Here is a 21,485-nt window from a genome sequence, read left to right on the forward strand (position 1 = left end):
GTTTTCTTGTGAAGTGATTTCCATAGACTTCAGGTAACTTGATGTTTGATCCTTGACAAATAAATCAATAACTAATTGTAATGCGGCAAGCTACGTACAGGTTAATGCCGTTTATAGCTCTTAAAGTAGGCTTGATGCAATCTTAATGAAAACACAAATAGTAAAACAAAGTTACCCCACAAAATGTAAGACTTATCTAATTTCACTTACTTACAGTTAGGGTAAATTATTTTCCAAAAGTATTGCAAAATAAAACATTTCCCTCTATTGCTAGATACCAGAGAACTCTTCTGCTCATCAGACCCTCCCTCTCATCGACCGCTGCTGAAACTCTGATCCATGCCTTTATAACATCCCGACTGGATTACTGCAACAGCATACTTTTTGGATCACCTGCATTCATACTAAAAAAACTTCAATATGTCCAAAACTCAGCTGCCCTCTTGCTCACCTCCATCCGACCACATCACCCCTATCCTCCATGACCTCCGCTCCCCATCAAACATCGCATTGACTTTAAAATATTACTTTTCACTTTCAAAGCCCTCAACAACCTTGCCCCCCCCCACCTCTGTGACCTCATCCAACGACACAACCCCACCCATCGCCTCAGGTCTGCTGAAGCTAACCTACTGCAGCCCATCAGGACAAAGCTCCGGACCTGGGGTGACAGGGCCTTCGCAGCAGCCTCCCCCACACTCTGGAACTCCCTCACCAGCCACGTCAGATCCGCCAACACTCTCACGTCATTCAAACAATCCCTCAAAACTCACCTTTTCACTCTTGCCTTCAACTCCTAATCAACTAACCCCTTGCTCTTATTCCACCTAGCTTAGCACTTTCTACTTTTGTTTTTACTTTTGTTTTACTTGCTTGTAAGCGCTTTGAGCACCAGGAAAAACACTTTATAAATGTAATGTAATATTATTATTATTATCTGCAAGCAACTAAGAACATAGAATGTATTATTGGTTCCACTATCAAGATCCAGTGTGAGGGAGAAACTCCCTCTAGAGCAGTGTTTCTCAAACTTTTTCATACCAAGGACCACTTAACCAATAAAAAAACACTCGCGGACCACCTAACTCCACAAATATCAAAAAACACATCGTTTTTCTACAACAGATTAAAAATCGCCTTAAAAAATTACAAACAAGTGGCAACATGTGTGATGAAGGTGTTGCGCTGGGCTATATCATGCAATTGAAAGTGAAATGTAACCCCGCTCCATTTCGGAGATATTCCCGCCTGAGTGCGGAAAACTTAAATGTATTTTTTTATTTCAAATGTGAAATTTTACCAATATACTCACGGACCACTAGGGGATGCTCACGGACCACCAGTGGTCCGCGGACCACACTTTGAGAAGCACTGCTCTAGAGTCTAGAGGGAACTTTGGGGAAAGTGCAGCCATTTACATGCCCAAAAACCTATATGACACACTACAGGAAAGGGAAAACCCCAAAAAGCATAATAGGGCCCTTTTAAAGCATATAAAGGATATATAGAAACCCTAATTAGTTGAAAGTACAATAAATGTTCTGAAAAGTACCAAAAACAGTGCATGCACAACTGCAAAAGTTAAACCAATCTGCCTTCAGAAGATGAAGAACCCGATGCATCCAACAATAGGGCAGCCACCTGCTCCCAACCCAAAGCGAGGGACCCACCATTTTCTTTAAAGGTCCAATGACATGCTTTTCCAGTTATGACCCGTCCCCTTGTGTGTTATGTAGCTTTTTCTGCATGTAAACGGTCTGCAAAGTCACAAACCTTCAAAGTACACCCTGTAGCGAGTAAAACTCTAACACAGACCGTCTATGCTGCCCCAGAACGCCTCGTTGGAGATTTCTCTATTTTCATTTTTTTCTTCCTGGTCACAGTGACGTAACGATGACCAAATGGACCAATCCGTGGAGCTCCTCTCACACACACACACACTCACTCACATTTTTTCTCAGGCTGTGAGTGTGTGGTGAACTGTGTGGCAAACCGCCTGGCTGTGAGTGTATGGGTGTGCTCAGGCTGAGTTCCACAGTGTCTCGCTGTCTCGCAGACCTCACGCAGCAACCAGGAAACGACACCAGTAATCCAGCTCACACTGTCCGCAACGTCCCGCCAACACGGCACCCAGACCCCACGCCAGTCCTGCATCCTGCAAAGTGATTTGCAGGTGGTATTTTTTCCCAAAAAAAATCCGGGTTTGGTTCTGGGTAAAACAAAGAAGATGCGGGTCGGGTCGCGGGTGTTGCATAATAAATATATTACAAATAATAATAATTTAATTTAATGTTTAAATCCTCAGACCTCTCCCCCGCGGGACCGCGCATAATCATAACCTCTGCACCACATCAATCTGCTGCTGAGCGCGCCACATTCGAAATGGCTGAGGTGAAGCTCGAAAAATACAGTCAATAACTCTTCCTCAAGAGCGAAATCCAACGTCTGGGAGGCTTTTGGTGTCATAGATGGAGAAAATAACCAACATCCCACACTTTTTGAGCCAAATACACCACTGCGTGTGTTAATAATTGCACGCTTTCACTGCTCATAGGATATGCGGGTTCGGGTCGTTTTGCCGAACTAATTGGCAATATGTGCAGGTTCGGTATTGCACGTCGGGGGTGCGGGCGGGAGCGGGTCTTGAAAATCAGACCTGTGCAGGACTCTGCCCCACACAGCATTCTCATCTGTTTGTCATTACTGGTATCGTTTTCTGGTTGCTAACACCATTGTAACACATAAACACTGATGTTCCGCTGTAACGGTGGTGGACTCATCAGAACAGATTGGGCGAGCTGACCAATCAAAGCACAGTGGGCTCATAGGGAGGGGGGGGGGCAGGAGCTCCAACAAGCCGTTTAGGACAGAGAGTGAATACACATACTATACAGAGATGCTGTATGATGTGATTTTGGAACATTGAACAATGTAAATATATTCTAGTAGACCTCAACAGTGAAATTATGATCAGTAGAAATGGCCGTGACATGGGACCTTTAAACCTGGTGCTGACATCTCTCTTTCAGTACAAGATAGGTCAGAGCCCGAAGAGGCCACAGCTTCATCATCAGTAGGTAATCCTGATGTCAACATGAAACTATTATTCGGCTGCTTCAGTAGCTTTTGTATTCTTTCTTTAATTGAATGGGATTCAATACAAGATCTGCTGGGCGGCTTCTCAAACCAGCGTGCACTGCTTCAGCAGAGCTCTTTATCCATTTAGAAACAGTTACTTCCAGAGTACATACTGTAGGGTCCTAGGTTACAAATTAAATGCATTTCCTGCCTCTAGCACTCCAGGAAGTTAAAGAAATCAATACTTAAACTTGCAGGTGAAGTAACTTGTGGCTGGTCTAATGTGTTCCCCTCTGGTCTTTTTGAAGACTGTAGAGTTCTGGATCAATTGTGGGTGATTAATGTGTGTTTTAGGGAGGGGGGGGGCAGATATGAGCAGATTGCAATATAAAAGCCCGCTGGTGATAAAGCACTGTTGTGAGGGACAAAGAGAGGCACAATATACTTTTATCAAAGGAACAACAAAATGAAATGCATGTCATTTTGAGAAAGTGGCCACGGGCTTTTGCAGTTTATTTAAATAAATAGTCATCTACAGCCGCAAAGAACTCACTACCCAAGATGTAATGAGATATAAACCAGGTGAGGACAGCTCGAGACAGACTACTACATATTGTCTCGGGTCAAAGTCATTTGAACTCAAAGGATGACATGAAGGCTTGCACAGATAGGGTTTATTTAGATGTCACTGTATTCCCTGTCCTGGGATAGGCCTGAAAACGATCCCATTCTTTAGCACAGCTACAGAAAGCATGAGGATGAGAAGAAGTTGTCATGCACAGATCAAAGTAAATTTTAACAAACCATTCAAGAATACATGGATAACTTAAAACTACTACTGTCAAAATTATCGCGTTAACGGCGGCAATTAATTTTTTGAATTAATTGCTGTTACGGCTGCTGCCTTCCTGGTCGTCTGAGTGTTTTCAGCTGTGTGTGTTCTATGTAAATGAGCTGTGCGGTTGCCCTCCCGTCATTGGCTGCCATCTCCTGGTCCGCCCCTGAAGATTGCGATTGGAGCATGCCGGGTCCGACACACTCCAATCGCAGCGCACAGCCGGCAACCACCTGCTGGAGATTACTACAAAGCTTGGGGACAATCATCATTCTGGAGGCTCTGTATGTGGACAGAAGCCTCTCGCTACTTAGTGAATTCTGTTGAACTGTGGTTAAACTTGTGTGATTAGTAGTGTCTAGAGTAGCTTAGTTAGTGTTTAGAGTAGGTTAGGATTTTGTGACCAATTCCAACTGGTGTGTGTTGCTCTTCCTCATCCCTAGTGGGGACGTAACAATTGCGTTAAAATATTTAACGCATTTAACGCATGTGCAGAATGGCCCGCCCCATACATCCCACCAGTGGCAGCGCCAGGGTATGGCTGGGGTAGGCTACACCCATACCAAGAAATGGCTTAGCCCCACCATGAAAAATGATGTTAAAGTAAGCAAAATAAAGTCTGCCAACTCGCGCGGAGTAAATTGGACAGACAGCAATTAGTAAGATTGATTTCAGTAGCCACTTGTCTGGAAATACCGAAGACCAGAAACGGTTTTGAAAACCTTTGTCACGTAGTGATCGTCTTCTCAATAGAACATCTTTGATAATATATTCTGGCCAATCAGAATCAAGATAACGGCGTGGTGTTGTTGCAGGAAGTCCCGACGGAGAATACTTTTGCTGTAGTACAGGGGTTCACATAACTGGTACGCAGGTTATGTGCGTAATCTGAAATGCGACCATCACTTGTGTCACAAAGCGCAAGTACTTCCCCGTTGATAGAAATCAACACGTAATGAATTAAGACTCCACGGTTTGATGATTGATAGGTGCTGTCTTTCAATTTGACACACAGAAAAATGTTATAATAGACATACATACTGTATGTTAAGTGGATATATCCGCCTTCCCACAACAATATACATAAAGAAATGGCATATTTTGGACATAGTTCGAATGGTGATTAATCATGATTAATTAATTTTTAAGCTGTGATTAATCTGATTACAATTTGTAATCGTTGGACAGCCCTACTTAAAACATAGATTGATCTTTAGCTCCACAGAGAGTACTTACCTTGGCATGGACGGCGTATGAGGCCAGCAGCACGGAGGCTTCAGGAGGACAGTGAATCTCCTCCTCCAGGATGTTCTTCTTCACCTGAGGAGGAACCAAATGCAATTACTTGTAATGCAAAACTCATTTTTTGTTGAAAAGCCCTTTTAGGTCGTCCCTGAACTCGCCGTAGAACCAGCTCTGTTTGCTGTTTGTTTTAATATGATTATTATTTATATGAATTTTGCTTTATTTGCAATCTTTTTTGGGCTGTATTTTTTCCTTATTAATTTTTATTTTCTTCATGTAGCTTAGAACACTTGAGTGTTTAATGCATACGATAAGGCATTTTTATTTGTTTTTTTTATTTATCCTATGCAAAACAAAAAAGATGTGTATTTAGAACAAAGGCCACATATAGACAATTAAAGTTAAAAATAAATAAAATCTATTCCCAAATAAATCTAAATCTGTACCATTGGGTAGTTTGTTTCCCTCTCGGTTTTTCAGTCAGGATTACCTACTGGCCCCATTATAGTAGAAGGGTGAAGCATGGGACAAGAAATAACTAAATACATTTAAGATCAGATCCTAAACCTGCTGCCAATACGCATGTTGCAAGATAGGACATTTGCTCTGCATAGATGTTACCTAGTGGGAAATTAATGTGAACACCCCTAAAGTCAGAGCAACCAGCTCAAATCAAATATCATATGAGGTGAAGGAGCTGGAGCTGATTGAAAGGTGATCGTATTAGACTGAGGCACGATGAGAGAAGAGAGTCAGTGTAGGGTGAAACACAACTTTCTAACAACTGTGCCTTCCACAGCCAAAATTTGATTTCATTATTTCCACGCTGACAAACACAGAGACAATATAGAGCTTAAACTGTTTTCAGGTAGCAATTTTCATAAGCCAAAAAAGACCAATTTAGGATATGCTGCAAACCTTAAGTAAATAAGCTACAGCTATACTGCAACAGCTCCCTGGTGCTTTCTCAGTTTAGAGAGCTCTTGGACCTGGAAACAGGATAAACTTTGCTAAATAAATATTCTAAAACTTGAGTATCATAGCCACATTGGGACTTATTAAACACCAACTATGGACCTAAGCCAACATTAATGTATATGGTCATTAAGCCGCTCCAGGAGTATCTGCTTGCGTATATAGTATAATGACATGAAAGTAATGCGCCTCGAAAAGCTTTGAATCATAATCAGAGAGTGACGCCTATTTTCCTAATTCATCATTTTCCTGTGCTGCAATCAGATCTAGCAGCTTCTATGTGTGTGAATACACTCCAATCATTAGGAGTGACAAATGTAAGGTTTAGATCTCCGGTTTATAGCTTATGTAGAGAGTGGTTCATGTTGACTTAACTATCACAGATCCCAGTCATATCATGAATTCTTCAAATGGGTGGAAATCCCGTTTAACAAGCTCCCTGCAGATTAAGAGTGCAGGTGTCACTACAGGAGCTCTGTCCCCTGTCAAACTAATGGAATCACAAACTTCCAAACTGCATGCGGAGCACAAAGCCGGAACGCAAGGTGAGACGCTACAAACCTGCTGCAGCCGTGGTGGGCAATTTAGTGCTTCAAACCTTATCATTTACCAAGCCAGTCTGTCTTCTTTGTTTTGAACTAACTGAGGTGTGGAGCCAGAGGTGACGGCCCCTAGTTGTGGGAAGCGCTTAGACACAGAGGCTGCAATCTGGTTTACAAATGTTGTTGCTAAAGAGGTGACAAAGATGTGTCTGTTTGTGTGAGTGGTCTTAAGTGTGTGAGGGGTGTGTGTGCGTTCGTATCCGGGTCGCTGATCATTTCCGATAAGCGCTAATCCAGCTGTCATGCCTGTGACACTATCTGAACAGAGCCCTGCGCCCGACATTGTGGGAATTAATGAGAGCAGAGTAATATGGAGACAGGCGGCGCAAGGCTAAGCTTTTGTATTCCTCTTTCCTTGTAGCTGCTTTAACTGTTGAGTCATTTGTCTGCAGCTTCTTTCCTTTTAAAGCGATGTCTCCCCGTAAAACAAATAAATAGCTTCAACTACCTTTAAATGGATTAAGGAAACAGACACTTTTTATAGAGCTTAAGTAGACAAGCACACTGCTATCTCAAAGCATATAACTAAACCAGCACAATGGTCTATAAGTGCTATTGGGGATGAGCATCCCATAGAGAATATGTCATTAACTGGGCCAATAGCTGAGCCTTTCAATCCTAATTGGTAATTGATAAATGTGGCTGGTAGCATTGTAACACAGTTACAAATCTCATCTCTTGTGGGCAGGAATGGCTCCGCAGGAATCCCCCGGAGAGTATTAAGAGGAGAGAAAGGGCTGCGGTAATATGTTGCGCATTGATTCCACATGGCTGCACACCATCAGACTGGAGACAATGGGAAAGGTGTATAACAGAGGGCTCTGCTCAACAACTTGTTAGAAACTCAGTGGACGCATGCCCCCTGTTGGCACCGCATCAGAATAGTGAGGAAGCCGCAAATACGGCACATCAGCCTGTTCTCAATGGTGAATTAATTTTGAATGTATTTAAAGAGCATTTTGAGAGCTTTTAGGTGTTAAATATCTCACACAGCCATCTTTTCTCAAGCCTATCTTTCATCTCATCTTGTTCCTCAGAAAGATAACACCAACACCCACAGGTTTTGCATTTAGAGTCTTGAACATAGCACTCCTCTAGGAAGATTACGATCAAGGAAAGAGAGGTTTTTAAAAAAAAGGTGTCTGCCCACTAGCCAGCCACTAGGCAGTTATCCACAGCTTCTCCTAAAAGGCATGTTGGGCTTCAGGTTTACCTGTCAAGCCTGCAGCTATTTCAATTTAAAAAGCAGCAGAGAAAGAATAAAATGTGACAGTCCGAGGTAGAGTACAAAGAACATTCTCATGAGGCCTTTATGGCATGAAAGACACAAATGAAATAGATACGACGGTAACCAGGTAAGTATTTAAAGAGAAGATCCAGAGACAAAAGAGCAACATGAGGTTAGAAATCACCAAACATTCAGCATTTTTATTTAAATTGGATTAAACTTGAAATGAGGAAAACAAAACTACACCTGTGACAAAACAGCGATGTACATAATGTATAGTTTACCTGTAGGAAGAAGAGATGCTGTGTGATATCCTGCACGAGCTCCTCCTCAGCATTTTCAGGGTAAAACTTGGCCAGGAAGTGAAGAGTGATTGGTTCTTCCTTCGGTACCTCCTGATCCAGAACCTACGACAATGACCCAAAGAAAAAACATTCGCAAGACGGGTCAATGTTTCTCAGTGTGTTGCCCGCTACCTTTATCTACAATGTTAATAATGGCTCCTAAATGACCAGTACATCGTTCAAATCCCTTACCCTCTTTTCCATCTTCAGCCAAGCAACAGTGTCCTTGATGTCGTACCGGAGTCCAAAAAACCACGTCTCCCTCAGCCCCAGAGTTCGACACACAAAGTCAAAAAGGTCTTTCCCTTTCCACTTGACCTGAAACACAAAAAGGATTTTGTCTCAGCAAAACAAAAAACTTGAAAAACTCAGCCTGTAGAGCTTATTATCAACAGTCACATTGGCTGCAAGCTTTTGTCAAGTGTATTCAAGGTTAGCATGACCAAAACGTGTCTTTTGTGTGTGTGTGTGTGTGTGTGTGTGTGTGTGTGTGTGTGTGTGTGTGTGTGTGTGTGTGTGTGTGTGTGTGTGTGTGTGTGTGTGTGTGTGTGTGTGTGTGTGTGTGTGTGTGTGTGTGCGTGCGTGCGTGCGCGCGCGCGCGTGCGTGCGTGCGTGTGTGTGTGTGTGTGTGTGTGTGTGTGTTTGTGTGTGTGTCCAAGAAATGAGGAAAACAGCTTCACAATACAGCAGGAGGAGCAACTAGGGGAGAATCAAATAATCCTATGCAAGGGCTGTAAGAACACTTAGTCTATACAACCAATACCCGCTAAATACTATTTACAAAACCCATAATTGATACAATTATCATCCCAGCACAGAAAATAGAAACCTGCGACTAACAGTATGCTGCTCTGTGTAATTACCAACTGCAAACCATGAAGGGTTCCTCCCCTTTAAATACAGAGGAGGTGTCTGCGAGTCATTTCTATCCCTTTCAACTCTGCTTTATCATCAAACAAATCATATGCTTAACCATAAGATACTACAGGAAGGCCCAAAATACATTCAAAACCAGCATACATCAGTGTGTTTTAACCTCACACTGAAGGATGATTCACACAGCACTGCGACAAGTCCAATACTGCATTGACTAAAATGTTCATGATTCCATTGCTGCATAAAACAGAGATACATAACAGATATGCTCTCCTGTAGAATAAACCAACTATACAAATTGCGTTTGATCAGTTACTTGCTGCCATCTAGTGTCGAAAGTGAAACTCGATATTATATGTGACCATCATCACTGTTGTCCCCTGGTAAAAGCGTAACAACACATCAATTCAAGGTGTCGTTACAGTGTATGGTAATGCTTAGAATACGGTTATATTTGCAATACACTGCATGACAATTGTCATCCCAGTCAGTAGGAGGACTCGGATGCATTTCGTGTTATGTTCAGGTAAAGTTTGCAGTAAAGTTGAATTTAATATTGCTCATTTTCTGAAACACACTCATACACACCTCGCAGCTGAACTCCATGTCTGACTCCATTGTGCAGATCCTGACGTTGAAGTTCTTGGCTTGTTTTCTTAACAATGAGTTGAATCCCATTTTTGCTGCTAAGGCACTTGCCATGGTGAAAAGCTTACAAACGTACTATTTACTTATACAAAGTCCTACAAAAGAAGTGCACTTTCAAGGCATTATTTCTGTTACACTATATGGATGTGACTGTCCAGCTTTACTCTAGCACCTTCAACTATCAATATATATATGTTTAAAACAAGTTTCATTCAGGTTTAAATGAGGCTATCGCTGACATTATCTTGACTTATGAATGTATAAGACAGATTCCATGTTTAAATGGTAGTATTTTTGTAATATCGGGTTACCTACAAAACAAGTTAGTTTACTTTTAGCATAAGCAGAATAGACAAGTGTACCGTCCTATCCTTGCTGCTAACGTTAGCTAACAGGTTAAAAAGAAAATAAGGAACTAACCAACTAACTAACTAACGTGTACATTACAAACCCATTTCTTGCGCTAAAGGTATCCGTCTTTCTAACTTTAAATCCGTTGACGTATTCTTCTAAGAGTCCGGGGGGGAAAAATTAAGCCAATATATCTCTCCTGGACAGTTCAAAACACTTCTGCATGTTTACTCGAAGCGATAGCTACCTAAAACCTGCTGCTAACCATTTGTTACGAAGCTCATTCTCAAAGCAATGCTGCATTCAAGTACCGTCAAGATCGTTGTAATAACATCGTAGTGCACAGTTGATCAAATGAATTTGCTGACAAAAGAAAACAATGCTTTTTTATGGTCAAACATATAATTATTGATATTATTATGTTACAATGCTGCTTTAACAAAATCATTTCCTAATATGGGATCAATACAGTTTCTATCTATCTGAATATATGCAGTAATAATACATTGTTTTTGTTTTCTCTTTTGCAATTTGTCAAACCATAGCCAAAAGTAGCCAGTGTATCCTGATGTAAACAAAAAGTTTACAAAAAGTAGGGTCGAAAATAATCAAGCTCTAGATTCTAAATGTATTTCTGAGCTAAAATGAGTAGTCACTTATTCAGATTTGAGTTTCAAAGTGTTGGCCAGGAAAAAAAACAAGATAACTGATGATAGGCCTTTGCCGTTTTTCATTGTTTTCGGACAAATAAGATCCGATATTATGAATTAAACAATAGCATCTATATTGTTATTAAAGAATGAATCAGCTGCAAACCTACTTACATGTATTGTTCGTAGATATTAATTTCCCCTTCTGGCAGGTGCTACAGGAAGCTGAATAATAATAACAATCAGTTTTGCTAACAGGTAATCACACAAGTGTTGTATTCTTTGTAAATAAATTATGATTTATCTGTAACAAACATGTATTTGACACAGACAATGGACATGTTATGAGTGTGGAGAAGTAACTTAAAAATGTAGTTTATTTTGACTGCTGCTGAGGAACGGACTTTTATCATTTGTGATTCTTTTTCTAAAATAACATAAATCTCGAGCGTCCAAGGAACCCTGAAGGTGGCATGGCCTCCCTTCTCCTGACCGAACAACCAATCACATTGCACTACACCCCCTTGCCCCGCCCCTAGCCATGCCCCCTGCGCCATAAATGGGCGGCGCCTGTTCAATGAGGTAATCTGGGTAAACAGTAAAGATGGCGACGTCTGCAGTCGCAGAGGGACAACAAAGTCTAAATGGGATTATATCCGACCCTCAATCAAAAAATTTGACCGACCTGCCGACCGAGTTGCTAGAACACATCCTGTGCTTTCCAGTCCTCAAAAATGTCGACATTTGTAACGTCTCCTGCTGCTGCAAGCGGCTACACGACGTTTGCCATGAAAGGGGGAAGGTCTGGGGACACCAGTACAAACTCAGGTGCTGTTATTTCTCTGTGCTATATCGTCGCAGTTACTGCTTTTGGTGGCTATTTACCAACATCTACCGAAACGAAGCCGTCTTTTCTTTATTATCTGTCTTATTTAGAGCCCTACATTGCTCATTGTACTTAAAAATGGTTGCCTTTACTGCGAACTCACAAGCAGCTGTCATCCATTGACATCCTGCTGATGCACCAAATGCATCACCCCTCCAGGCCAGCAGCCAGCTCTCTGTGAAGCTTTTATATCTACGCGTTTAAACATTTCACACGTTGCAGCTTATATTCCTTCTTACCCCAAACTGCCAATAATTAATTTGTGTGACCTTGAATGTAACATGTTGCCTGTGAAATGCAGGAGAGTGCAGCTCTTGCCAAAAGCTCAGCCCTCCTCCTGACCGATTTGGCTATCACTCTCCTGATTGCTTTCCTTTGTACAAATAGCAAACCATGCATGCATCAGGATGATAAATGATCTCATAGAAATCTCATATAGTGCCTCAGGCATTATGCTGCATTATGATCATGCTCTAAAAGATTCACCGGAATAACAATTGTACTGCCTTCATCAACAGATGGCCACGATTGCAGAGGTTTTATCGTCAAAATGAGTGCTGTGACTGGCTCAGAGAATACAAAACACGCCATAGAGTTGGCATACAAATACGAAGGACGGTGGAATCGATCTCTAAGAGATTCTTCACAGAAGTCGTAAGTAATCCATTTGTAATATTGAACATATACTGATTCTCAACTGATTAATACTATGTTACATCAGACCTTGTTTGATACATAAATATACAGTATATGACAGAAAAGAGAAAGGAATCAGTCCAATCAGTACATTTTCCATCAATAGATGCTTAAATGCATTTGTCTCTGTGTGAGATGTGAGATTTCTACTCCCCAAACTAACCCAGAGATCTGTAACCCAGCCTTGCGTTGGCCAGGTGCTCGGAGACAGCTTTGCAGAGATCGAGTCACTTGGGATGCCAGAGCACTTTTGTGAAGACGAGCTCCTCTTCATACTCAACTCAGAAAAGAGGTAAGAGCAGCAGTGTGCACATACACTACAACCTTAAACCTGCCACACACTGCAGTGTTGATCAGGGGCAGCGGGTACTGTAGGCTAGGGAAGGCTAAGCCTTCCCAAATATCTTTGTCACTGCCTCCTGGTAAAATTTAAATATAATGTTTGTTTCTTTGACATTAGCGCTGTACTACGAAGCCAGTTCAACATACCCTGGATATGTTTGAGTTATCTTAACTAATCCTAACAAACGAGATCCCGCTATATGGTCGTACGACGCTGGTTATCAACTCAGTAAATCAACCCAGGGTTTCTCTCTCCGGCTGAGAGCGCATTCAAGGGGCGGGGCTAGCAACATTTGACCAAATCACAAACATGGACAAGCGTACTGACAGCGCAGCATCATACTTCATAAATGAAAATGAAACTATAATATTAATAAAGCGTGGCCACGTTTTAAATACAACGAGGCCGCGCTTTATTAACTCATTAAAAGCGTTACGTGGCCTGTACTACAAAGCAGGATTTGCTATTTACACTATTCATTCATGAAGTATGACGCTGCGCTGTCAGCACGCGTCTCCATGTTTGTGATTGGTCCAATGTTGCTAACCCCGTCCCTTTCACGTGAACGCGCTCTCAGCCAGACAGAGAAACCCTGGTTGATTTACTGAGTTGATAACCAGCTTCGTAGGACCGCTTAGCGACATCGCGTTTGTTAGGGTTAGTTAAGCCGGGTAAATCAAACATATCCAGGGTCTGTTGAACTGGCTTCGTCGTACAGGGCACTGGAGGCAGTAACGTGTAACTCAACAGAATCTGAGAAGAGCAGCACCAGTTGCAAAGAGCTGTGCCTTTTACTGTTTACTTCACTGCGTTTCCCTTCATTAGAACCGCTGAATGGAGATCGAGGCTGCTACGTTTAACCACACACCTATACACACATCGAACTACCAGAGTATTCCCACTCGTTTTATGAAGGAGATGTCCTGTCACTGGGGCGCATGATGTGTGTGTGTGTTTGTGCTCAGCTCCGCTCTGTGTGTGCGTGTTTGTGTGTGTCCGACACCACCGGCATTTGTTTTCAAATTACCACGAACAGTAATTTACACAAATCTGGTTCTCCATAGTTATACTGTATGTATATTCCCAAGTGAAAGAAATGTGTTTAATCTTAATCTCGATGTAGTGCTATAGTCCTGCCGGAGTGAACCGGAACGAACAACACTATCATAAACAAATGCCCACACACACACACACACACACACACACACACACACACACACACATACACATACATACACACACACACACACACACACACACGCCCCTTTTATTTATTTTTCTCTCTATGAACCCTCCAGGGCTTCGTACAGAACAAATGGTTAAAAAATAAATAAACTACCAAGTGTTTGAATGCGTAGGCCTACATTAACAGGCTTATGATATCACTGCCTCATCTAAGACACGAGTGATCTGATTTAATAGTTAAATAATTAACATAATTACATTTGAGTTGAGTGTTTCGTCAACTTAATGTGTTGCTTAAAATAATACTTCTGCATACAGTAGGCTATGTGACACTGTAAGTGTTGCACGGCCAGATACGGCTCGAGACGTCGGCGCCAATGGACCAATAATGTGTCTCTCTTTCATTCTGTGCCCTTCCTTAGTAAAAGCTTGACTCTGAAGTACTATGCAAAGAAAATCCTTTACTTCCTGAGACAACAGAACATCCTGAGGAGTTTGAAGACTTTCCTGGAGCAGCCTGCAGAGCAGCAGTCAGCTTTAGAAGGTGAGGCATGAATACATGGCAAACAACACAAATTGCACTGTTCAGCTTCTACAGTACATACAGTGCATTTTCACATTTGATTGGTCTTGCTTTTGTTTTTAATTTTCACAATTAAATCCAATTATTCACCCCCTCACTTGCTCTTGCCGGCCTCTCTAGGTGCCATACTGGTGGATCAGTATTGTAACCCTCTGGCTGAGGTCACACTGAACAGCGTATCAGCACAACTGGATGAGATTGCAGAAAAAGTGAAGAAGATGCTGAAAATCAAGAACTCCTCTCACCCCAGCCTGCGCATCGCTCAAGGTGGGCTTTTCAAAAAACAAAAAATCATGTCCTCTCAATTTAGAATACCATTGTATTTGGGCCATATCTGTCAGCTGCACAATATTTTCCCTTTCAGCCATATTTATTATGTGCATGTCTGATTTCTTGTTTATTGTATAGGAGACTGTTTTGTCGTGGAGGACTTTGAGCTCCAGAGGCAGGTGGTGTGTGCTTTAAACTCTGTCCTGTACGAGCAGCTTCAATACAAAGGCAACGAGTCTGACTACTACAACCCTCTCAACTCTTACATCCACCAGGTAGATTGTTTAAAAATAATTTAAACTTTCAGCTTTTCAACCATTTTTTTAACCATTAAAATCTCAGGACTCGCTAAGCCATGTTGTTGTTCATTCAGGTGCTACTACGCCGTACAGGTATTCCCATAAGCCTCTCGGTCCTCTACATGACGTTAGCCCATAAACTGGGGGTTCAGGTGGAACCTGTCAACTTCCCCAATCATTTTCTGCTGCGCTGGTGCCAAAAACAAAGAGGGTAAGGTTTGAAAGTAAAATATCCTAACATTTCGTTTTAACATCATCTTCAGTGTAGAGCTGCCATTTACATGATTTGTTGAACCAACCAATCAGGAAATGAAACGACATTGAGATATTCTTTGGTCGTACATCAAAGGATTTGTTGTCCTTTTTGTTTCATTGAGTCAATTTCTGTTTTTAACTTCCTTTTTTCATAAAATCCTAGTTCTGCTTATTGTCGTCAACATGAACAAATAATATTCAAAATCCATCTTGTTTAATAGTATATTTTTAGGCAGCCTACTTTGAAATCTGACAAGTTCTCAGCTATTTTGGTTGTCTTTTTGGTATAAACTAGAATAGACACTAATTACATTTTACTTTTTTTTGCTTTGCAAGTTAAATGTTTTCTGTTCACTGGAATGGATGTACATCAGCTAATTCTGGTGCATTGTGTTAGAAATACAAGCATGCTTTGATGCTTTAGTAGTTATGCAGACACTTTGTGATAGATACCTGTCAAATATATTTTTCACATCATAATTGACCAAACTTTGCACCTGCAGGAGCGAGGACATCTATGACTATGTCTACATTGATGCCTTTGGTAAAGGCAAACAGCTGACAGCCAAGGAGTGTGAGTACCTGATTGGCCACCAGGTGACGGCAGATTACTACAGTGCCATCAGCACCACGGAGGTTCTGCTGAGGATGGTGGGGAACCTGCTCAACATCGGCAAGAGAGGGTAAGAGAGACTCAAAAGCTGACTATCACTACTGAGTCTTCTTTTGATGGATGGTCAAGGCATAAGATGTTATTAAATGACGTCTAAAATGAAATCAATTCCTTCAACGTATCACAGAATGAAATGACTCAATCAATGTAATGATTTGTTACTTCACCCTAACTGTGTGGTTTTCTTTTAGGGAGGGCAATGAGAAATCCTACCAGCTGCTGAGAGACTCTCTTGACCTTTACCTCACTATCAACCCAGACAATGTGCAGTACCTGCTGCTGCAGGCACGCCTCTACTTCCACCTGGGCATCTGGCCAGAAAAGGTTTTTTTTTAATAATGCTCTATATGATAAAGTATTACCTTCCAAAGCACTATCTCTCCAGCCCTGTAGAGTGCTGCAGGAATGAAACCTGGCACCCAAAATGTACTTAGCGCTTGGTTCCCTCATCTTGAAATCAATGGTCAATTTCTGTTTAAAGGTCTGAAATAAGTTATGAGAAGAGGGAATTACAGGACAATGTGGTTTTACTAGCAGTTCACATTTTTAGTAAAACATTTTTGAGTCCTTTGACCTTTATTAGGTAAACATATGATGTTCTTTGACCTAATAAAGGTCAGTAAATATCCCAGCCGTGTGTGCTGAAGTTTCTAAATGAGACTACTTAATGGCCTCAGACCAAACACTAGAAAGCCTTCAGCTTAGTGGCGGGGATGTTAAGTTATGCAACCGGGTTGTTGTACGTTCACAGGCTAATGTTAGCTTTTTCCTTCTTGCATTATCCATTGGTGGAATCCCATTGGCATTTTGGCGATGCTAGCTTTCAAGTAGGCTTAACAAAATGGATTCCTGCAGCACTCTTTATATTTTAGAGCTGGGAAATATTCCGAAAGCTGAATATCATGATTTGACCAAATACCTCAATCGTTATAGGTACAATATTGTAGGCGTAACCATTAGTAGTTCTTTGAAATAATCATCAGTAATGTGGATATAGTGACTAAGCAGGAAAAGACAAACATTCTGATATATTCAGAATATTACGTTACTTTCATGTTTGATAGGCTTTAAAACTAGAAATGACATTACTCATAATATAACGATATTGAAAATCCTCCGTCCCAGGTGCTCGACATCCTGCAGCACATCCAGGCGTTGGACCCCTCCCAGCACGGGGCAGTGGGCTACCTGGTGCAGCACACGCTGGAGCACATCCAGCACAAGAAACATCCTGCTACACCCGAGGTGAAGAAGCGCAGTGATGCAGAACACGTGGAGGTCCAGTATTCAGTCGGCCTCATCATGAAACACAAGAGGTGGGTGAGGCTAACGTGCAGTACAACAATCCTTCTCTTTTCAAACTTCTCATCGTCTGTCCGTCTCCATGTGTTCCCCCAGGTCGGGATATAACTGTGTGATCTACGGCTGGGACCCAAAGTGCACCATGAGTCAGGAGTGGATCACCACCATGAGGGTCCACCAGCTGTCCAGCGGGGCCAACCAGCCCTTCTACAACGTCCTCGTACAGGATGGGACTTGTCGCTACGCAGCGCAGGGTAAGAACAATCCAAATCAGTCAGTTCCACGTTATGTCTACTCTTGCAATAAGGTGATGCAAGAATCTTTTTTTAACACAAGTATATTTATATACACATAGTATTGTTGGTATTTTGGGAGAATATGTCGGTAACACTGTCTAAGCTCTACTAATGAAATATAATCTGCTTGTAGATCTGTATAATTATAGTTATGAGGTGAAGTTATAATTATGAGTGCTTCTGGATATTCATTATGCTTTTAAACAGCAATCATAACACATTACATAGCATTTTAAAATAACTCAAAAGGTAAAGTACTTCATAGTTGCGGTTAGTAACGGACATTGATGGACTTACATTTCAGATGATTTATTTATTATAAGCAGCTCTAATGTATTATCTGCTTAAAACATCAGAATGTGTATGAATTTACCCTAAAGCACATTATGACCTCTAAGCTTCATTTGTAAAAACCTTTGACCTGTAATACTAATGCAGTATAATGATTGTGACTTTTTTTTTTAAAGCTTCATTCTGTTTAGAGCAATATGGATATGAATGAGTGATTAACACTTCCAAACTTCTACAGAGCTGTAAGCAATCTATAATATAATATATGTTCTTATGAATAATTGAATTATTTTAGACATGGAAGTCAAGCGATCAGTGCAGCAGCTTCATTTCATATTAAATAAGAAGTGTCTCTTTAATTCCATGTAAAGAAATGTTATATAATTGCAATGAACAATAATATATGTTATCAGCTAAAAACAGATACAAAATAATTTCTCAATTCTAGTGAAAAGCCAAGAGGAAGTCAGCAGCAAAACAATGTAACACTTTAAGTTTTCATAGAAGCATATAAACAAACCAGTGAATGAGGAAATAAAGCTCTTATAATCTAACTGAAGGTGGGACAAATACATTCAGTATTTATTTACCCTTTGATAAATGCCATGTAAACCTCATTCCTTTTTACGAGACCTTTGTAGCATCTGAAACTGACCTACATTTTAACCCCACTTAAATACATTAGGCTGATTTATATGTATTTCCTAATACTACTTCCTTGTACTTAACTGCTCACTCTGCTGATGCTGCCAATACTACACAGCTCCATTGTTTGTACCTGTTATCTTTGCGCTCTCAGACACCTTAACATGCACCTGCATACTGTCCCTGCACACCCTGAGGGAGCTTTGTATTGATCAGTCCCGTTGCTCTCATGTACTGCTGCAGGAAGACAAGATTCAAGGCTTTTATTGTCATTTCTACATAGCTACAGTGTAGATATATCAAAGAAAATCTTAGGTCACAGGCTCCTCCAACAGTGCAACACAATAAATCCGATATAATAGTGCAAGTAAATACAAATAAAATAGGATAGAAATAGTGCAAGGAGAAGACATAAAGCTTGTGATGCCAAAACACATTTGACATTTCAAAGTTGTGTGTTTTCCCAGAGGCCTGTACTACGAATCCAGTTCAACATATCCTGGATATGTTTGAGTTAGCCGTCTTACCTAATCCAAAACAAACGCGCTCCCGCTAAGCTGTCCTATGACGCCGGTTATCAACTCGTTAACTTAAGCCAGTTTGGCCCTATCTAGTTAGGTGCGCGTTCACATGAAAGGGGTGGTATCTGGAGCATTCGACCAATCACAAACATGGAGAAGCGTACTGACAGCGCAGAGCGTCATACTTCCTGAATGAAAAGTCAACTATAATATTAGACAAATATGAAGAAGTTAAACTTTAAACATCCATGACTTAAACATTTTATCCAGGATAAAAGCCACATAGCTGCACCTGCAAGGTGAATACAGCTGGTAAAAGAAAAAGTGTTTGAATGCGTACATTAACAGGTTTATGATATCACTGCCCCATAAGACACGAGTGGATCTGACTTTAATTACATTTGACTTGAGTGTTTCGTCAACTTAATGTGTTGCTTAAAATAATACTTCTGCATAGGCTACAGTATGTGACACTGAGTGTTGCACGGCCATACGGCTCAAGAAGCTGACTCAGATAAAGAAATATATGATACATTATGATGTGATATGAATGATAATGGGACACATCAACGTCTGCACTCACAGTGCAGCGGACTGTACGTAATGTTACTTTGATCCGGTTACTTTTGTTGTGACAGATATTTATGTAAGCTTTCTTAACGCTAATGTTATTATAGTCAGATTGCTCTGAGGATGGGAGGTGATATTCTATTAATTTTCACGTTCTCACAGTCAGTTGATTTTGGCCGGCCGTCTTTCCTGCAATGGCGGTCTAAACTGTATTTCCTTTCTCCTGTAATATGACCTGATCGCTTTAAACTCTGCACACTGAGCTCTGATTGGTCAGCAGGCAGTGCTTTCACTGAGTTGATCTCTTACCCTGGAACCTAACTTGCTCTGGACCAAGCTAGCCGTTTAGCATAAGTTACCATGGAGATCTAGCCCGGTAAGAAGTGAACCAGCGTCGTAGGACTGGAAACCCAGTGTTTTCCCTGAAGTTAGCTCGCAAAGCGAAAATCCGGCTTCGTAGTATAGGCCTCTGGTATGTATATAAATAATGGCGGTGACTTTATTTTCTTTCATCTACTTAGTGAATTATGGTAACCTTTATGCACATTCTCTCATATCAGAATGTGACACTTTTTAATTTCTGTTCCCCAGAGAACCTGGAGCCTCACTCGGCCCCCCTCGAGATTGGACACCCAGAGGTGGGACGATACTTCTCCGAGTTTGCCAACGACCACTACTTTGCCAACGAAGAACTGCAGACACGATACCCAGAGGACATGGTGGAAACTTTGGCCACAGTGCAGGATCTTTACCACAGACTGACGCCCGGCTCTGGGACCCAGGACCAGGCTCCTGCCGCAGACCAAAACAACCAACAACCAACAAGCCATGGCCATGTAGCAATGTAGCTGTGCCCTACACCCTGCTAATCAAACACTGGTCCCCCATTCTCAACTCACAATCCACTTTGCTGCTCTTTTTTGCACATACAAGAGACCAGGACACGTGTAATGATGAGGTTTTTGTAAAAACCAGCCAGTATACAGTACAGTATTTTCAGAAACTGATTCGGTGCAACAAGAAATTATTTACAAATGTGTTTTTCAACCACAGGTCTGAAATTATTTATTTTAACTTTTACATTTTTGGAAAAGTGTTGAAAAAGACCAAAAAGTATGGAAACAAGTAGCATAAGTTGAACGCTGTAATATTTGTTGTGAAAACAAAGATCAAGCTTTGAAGTTTGATGGCCTATTCAATGTTAATTTTCCAGGATGCAGGATACTGAAATCCAGTCGTCATGGGTTTGGAAGAAAACCATGGAAACTCAACATTACAAAAACACCTTTTAAAAAAACACAACTGGACGAGTGAGTTCAGGATGGGTTTCCAGGTACTGTAAATCTTTACCTTTAACCAAGGAATGCCCCCTAAACCAGAGATACAAACCCCTTCCTGCATACAGCACCAGTCAAATAAGCCCCCAGCATCTACTCCAAACCCCCAGTTACAGTGCCACTCAAAAGACTATGAAGACAAAACCTTTGTAAATGAACTTCTACTCTTGATTCCCCATCCAGTTTCATGCACTTATGGAAGTTCCCTTTCACATTTTTAAATTATCTTGTTTTTGTTCCTGTATATTTACAAGTGAAACATGTAGGGTGTCTTGACTCATCACTGCTGTCAATCTGTTGATGAAAAAGAAGGACACCACTGACTTGAAATACAAGTGACTGTGCTTTGAGGAAATTCCAAATCAATAAAGCATTTCAAGTGTGTTCAAGCTTCTCTGCCTTATTTAACTGGGCTGAATGAGCAACATCATTGATTTACTTATATGATGCACAACAACTAGCAGCATTGGATTAAGTACTCTTTACTAAAGTAAAAGTAAT

The 21,485-nt window shown here is 41.1% G+C and overlaps 2 protein-coding genes across 3 annotated transcripts in view; one reads left to right on the forward strand and one right to left on the reverse strand.

Moving 5' to 3' along the window:
- nf2a (NF2, moesin-ezrin-radixin like (MERLIN) tumor suppressor a) overlaps positions 1-10,579 on the reverse strand; it is a 36,401-nt gene extending 25,822 nt beyond the window's left edge. The window contains exons 1-4 of the mRNA XM_079688909.1: positions 9,772-10,579; positions 8,500-8,625; positions 8,248-8,370; positions 5,150-5,233 (exon numbers count right to left, since the gene is read on the reverse strand). Coding sequence (XP_079545035.1) covers positions 5,150-5,233; positions 8,248-8,370; positions 8,500-8,625; positions 9,772-9,885 — 447 coding nt within the window. The 5' untranslated portion in view covers positions 9,886-10,579. The remainder of the gene's footprint in view (positions 1-5,149; positions 5,234-8,247; positions 8,371-8,499; positions 8,626-9,771) is intronic.
- An 831-nt stretch (positions 10,580-11,410) lies between these two features.
- On the forward strand, positions 11,411-20,630 carry fbxo21 (F-box protein 21). Of its 2 annotated transcripts, none has more exons than XM_079687617.1 (12): positions 11,411-11,660; positions 12,237-12,372; positions 12,582-12,706; positions 14,365-14,486; positions 14,646-14,792; positions 14,934-15,070; positions 15,169-15,305; positions 15,853-16,032; positions 16,214-16,346; positions 17,148-17,338; positions 17,421-17,578; positions 20,239-20,630. In XM_079687617.1, exons 1-12 carry the CDS (start codon positions 11,437-11,439, stop codon positions 20,493-20,495), a joined length of 1,947 nt encoding a protein of 648 aa, XP_079543743.1. In that variant the 5' UTR covers positions 11,411-11,436; the 3' UTR covers positions 20,496-20,630. The 2 variants fall into 2 exon arrangements, with proteins under 2 accessions (XP_079543743.1, XP_079543744.1); XM_079687618.1 differs by having other exon boundaries at positions 12,597-12,706.
- The last annotated feature ends 855 nt before the right edge of the window (positions 20,631-21,485 follow it).

The sequence above is a fragment of the Notothenia rossii genome (genome assembly GCF_949606895.1).
Source record: "Notothenia rossii genome assembly, chromosome: 6".
NCBI lineage: Eukaryota > Metazoa > Chordata > Actinopteri > Perciformes > Nototheniidae > Notothenia > Notothenia rossii.

What these genes read in the sequence shown, in the direction of transcription:
- fbxo21 (XM_079687617.1), top strand. Translation starts at nt 11,437, where the DNA reads ATGGCGACGTCTGCAGTCGCAGAGGGACAACAAAGTCTAAATGGGATT. An exon ending in CTCAACATCGGCAAGAGAGG is followed by an intron (nt 16,033 to 16,213) that starts GTAAGAGAGACT and finishes GTTTTCTTTTAG; the next exon opens with GGAGGGCAATGAGAAATCCT. An exon ending in TTGTCGCTACGCAGCGCAGG is followed by an intron (nt 17,579 to 20,238) that starts GTAAGAACAATC and finishes TCTGTTCCCCAG; the next exon opens with AGAACCTGGAGCCTCACTCG.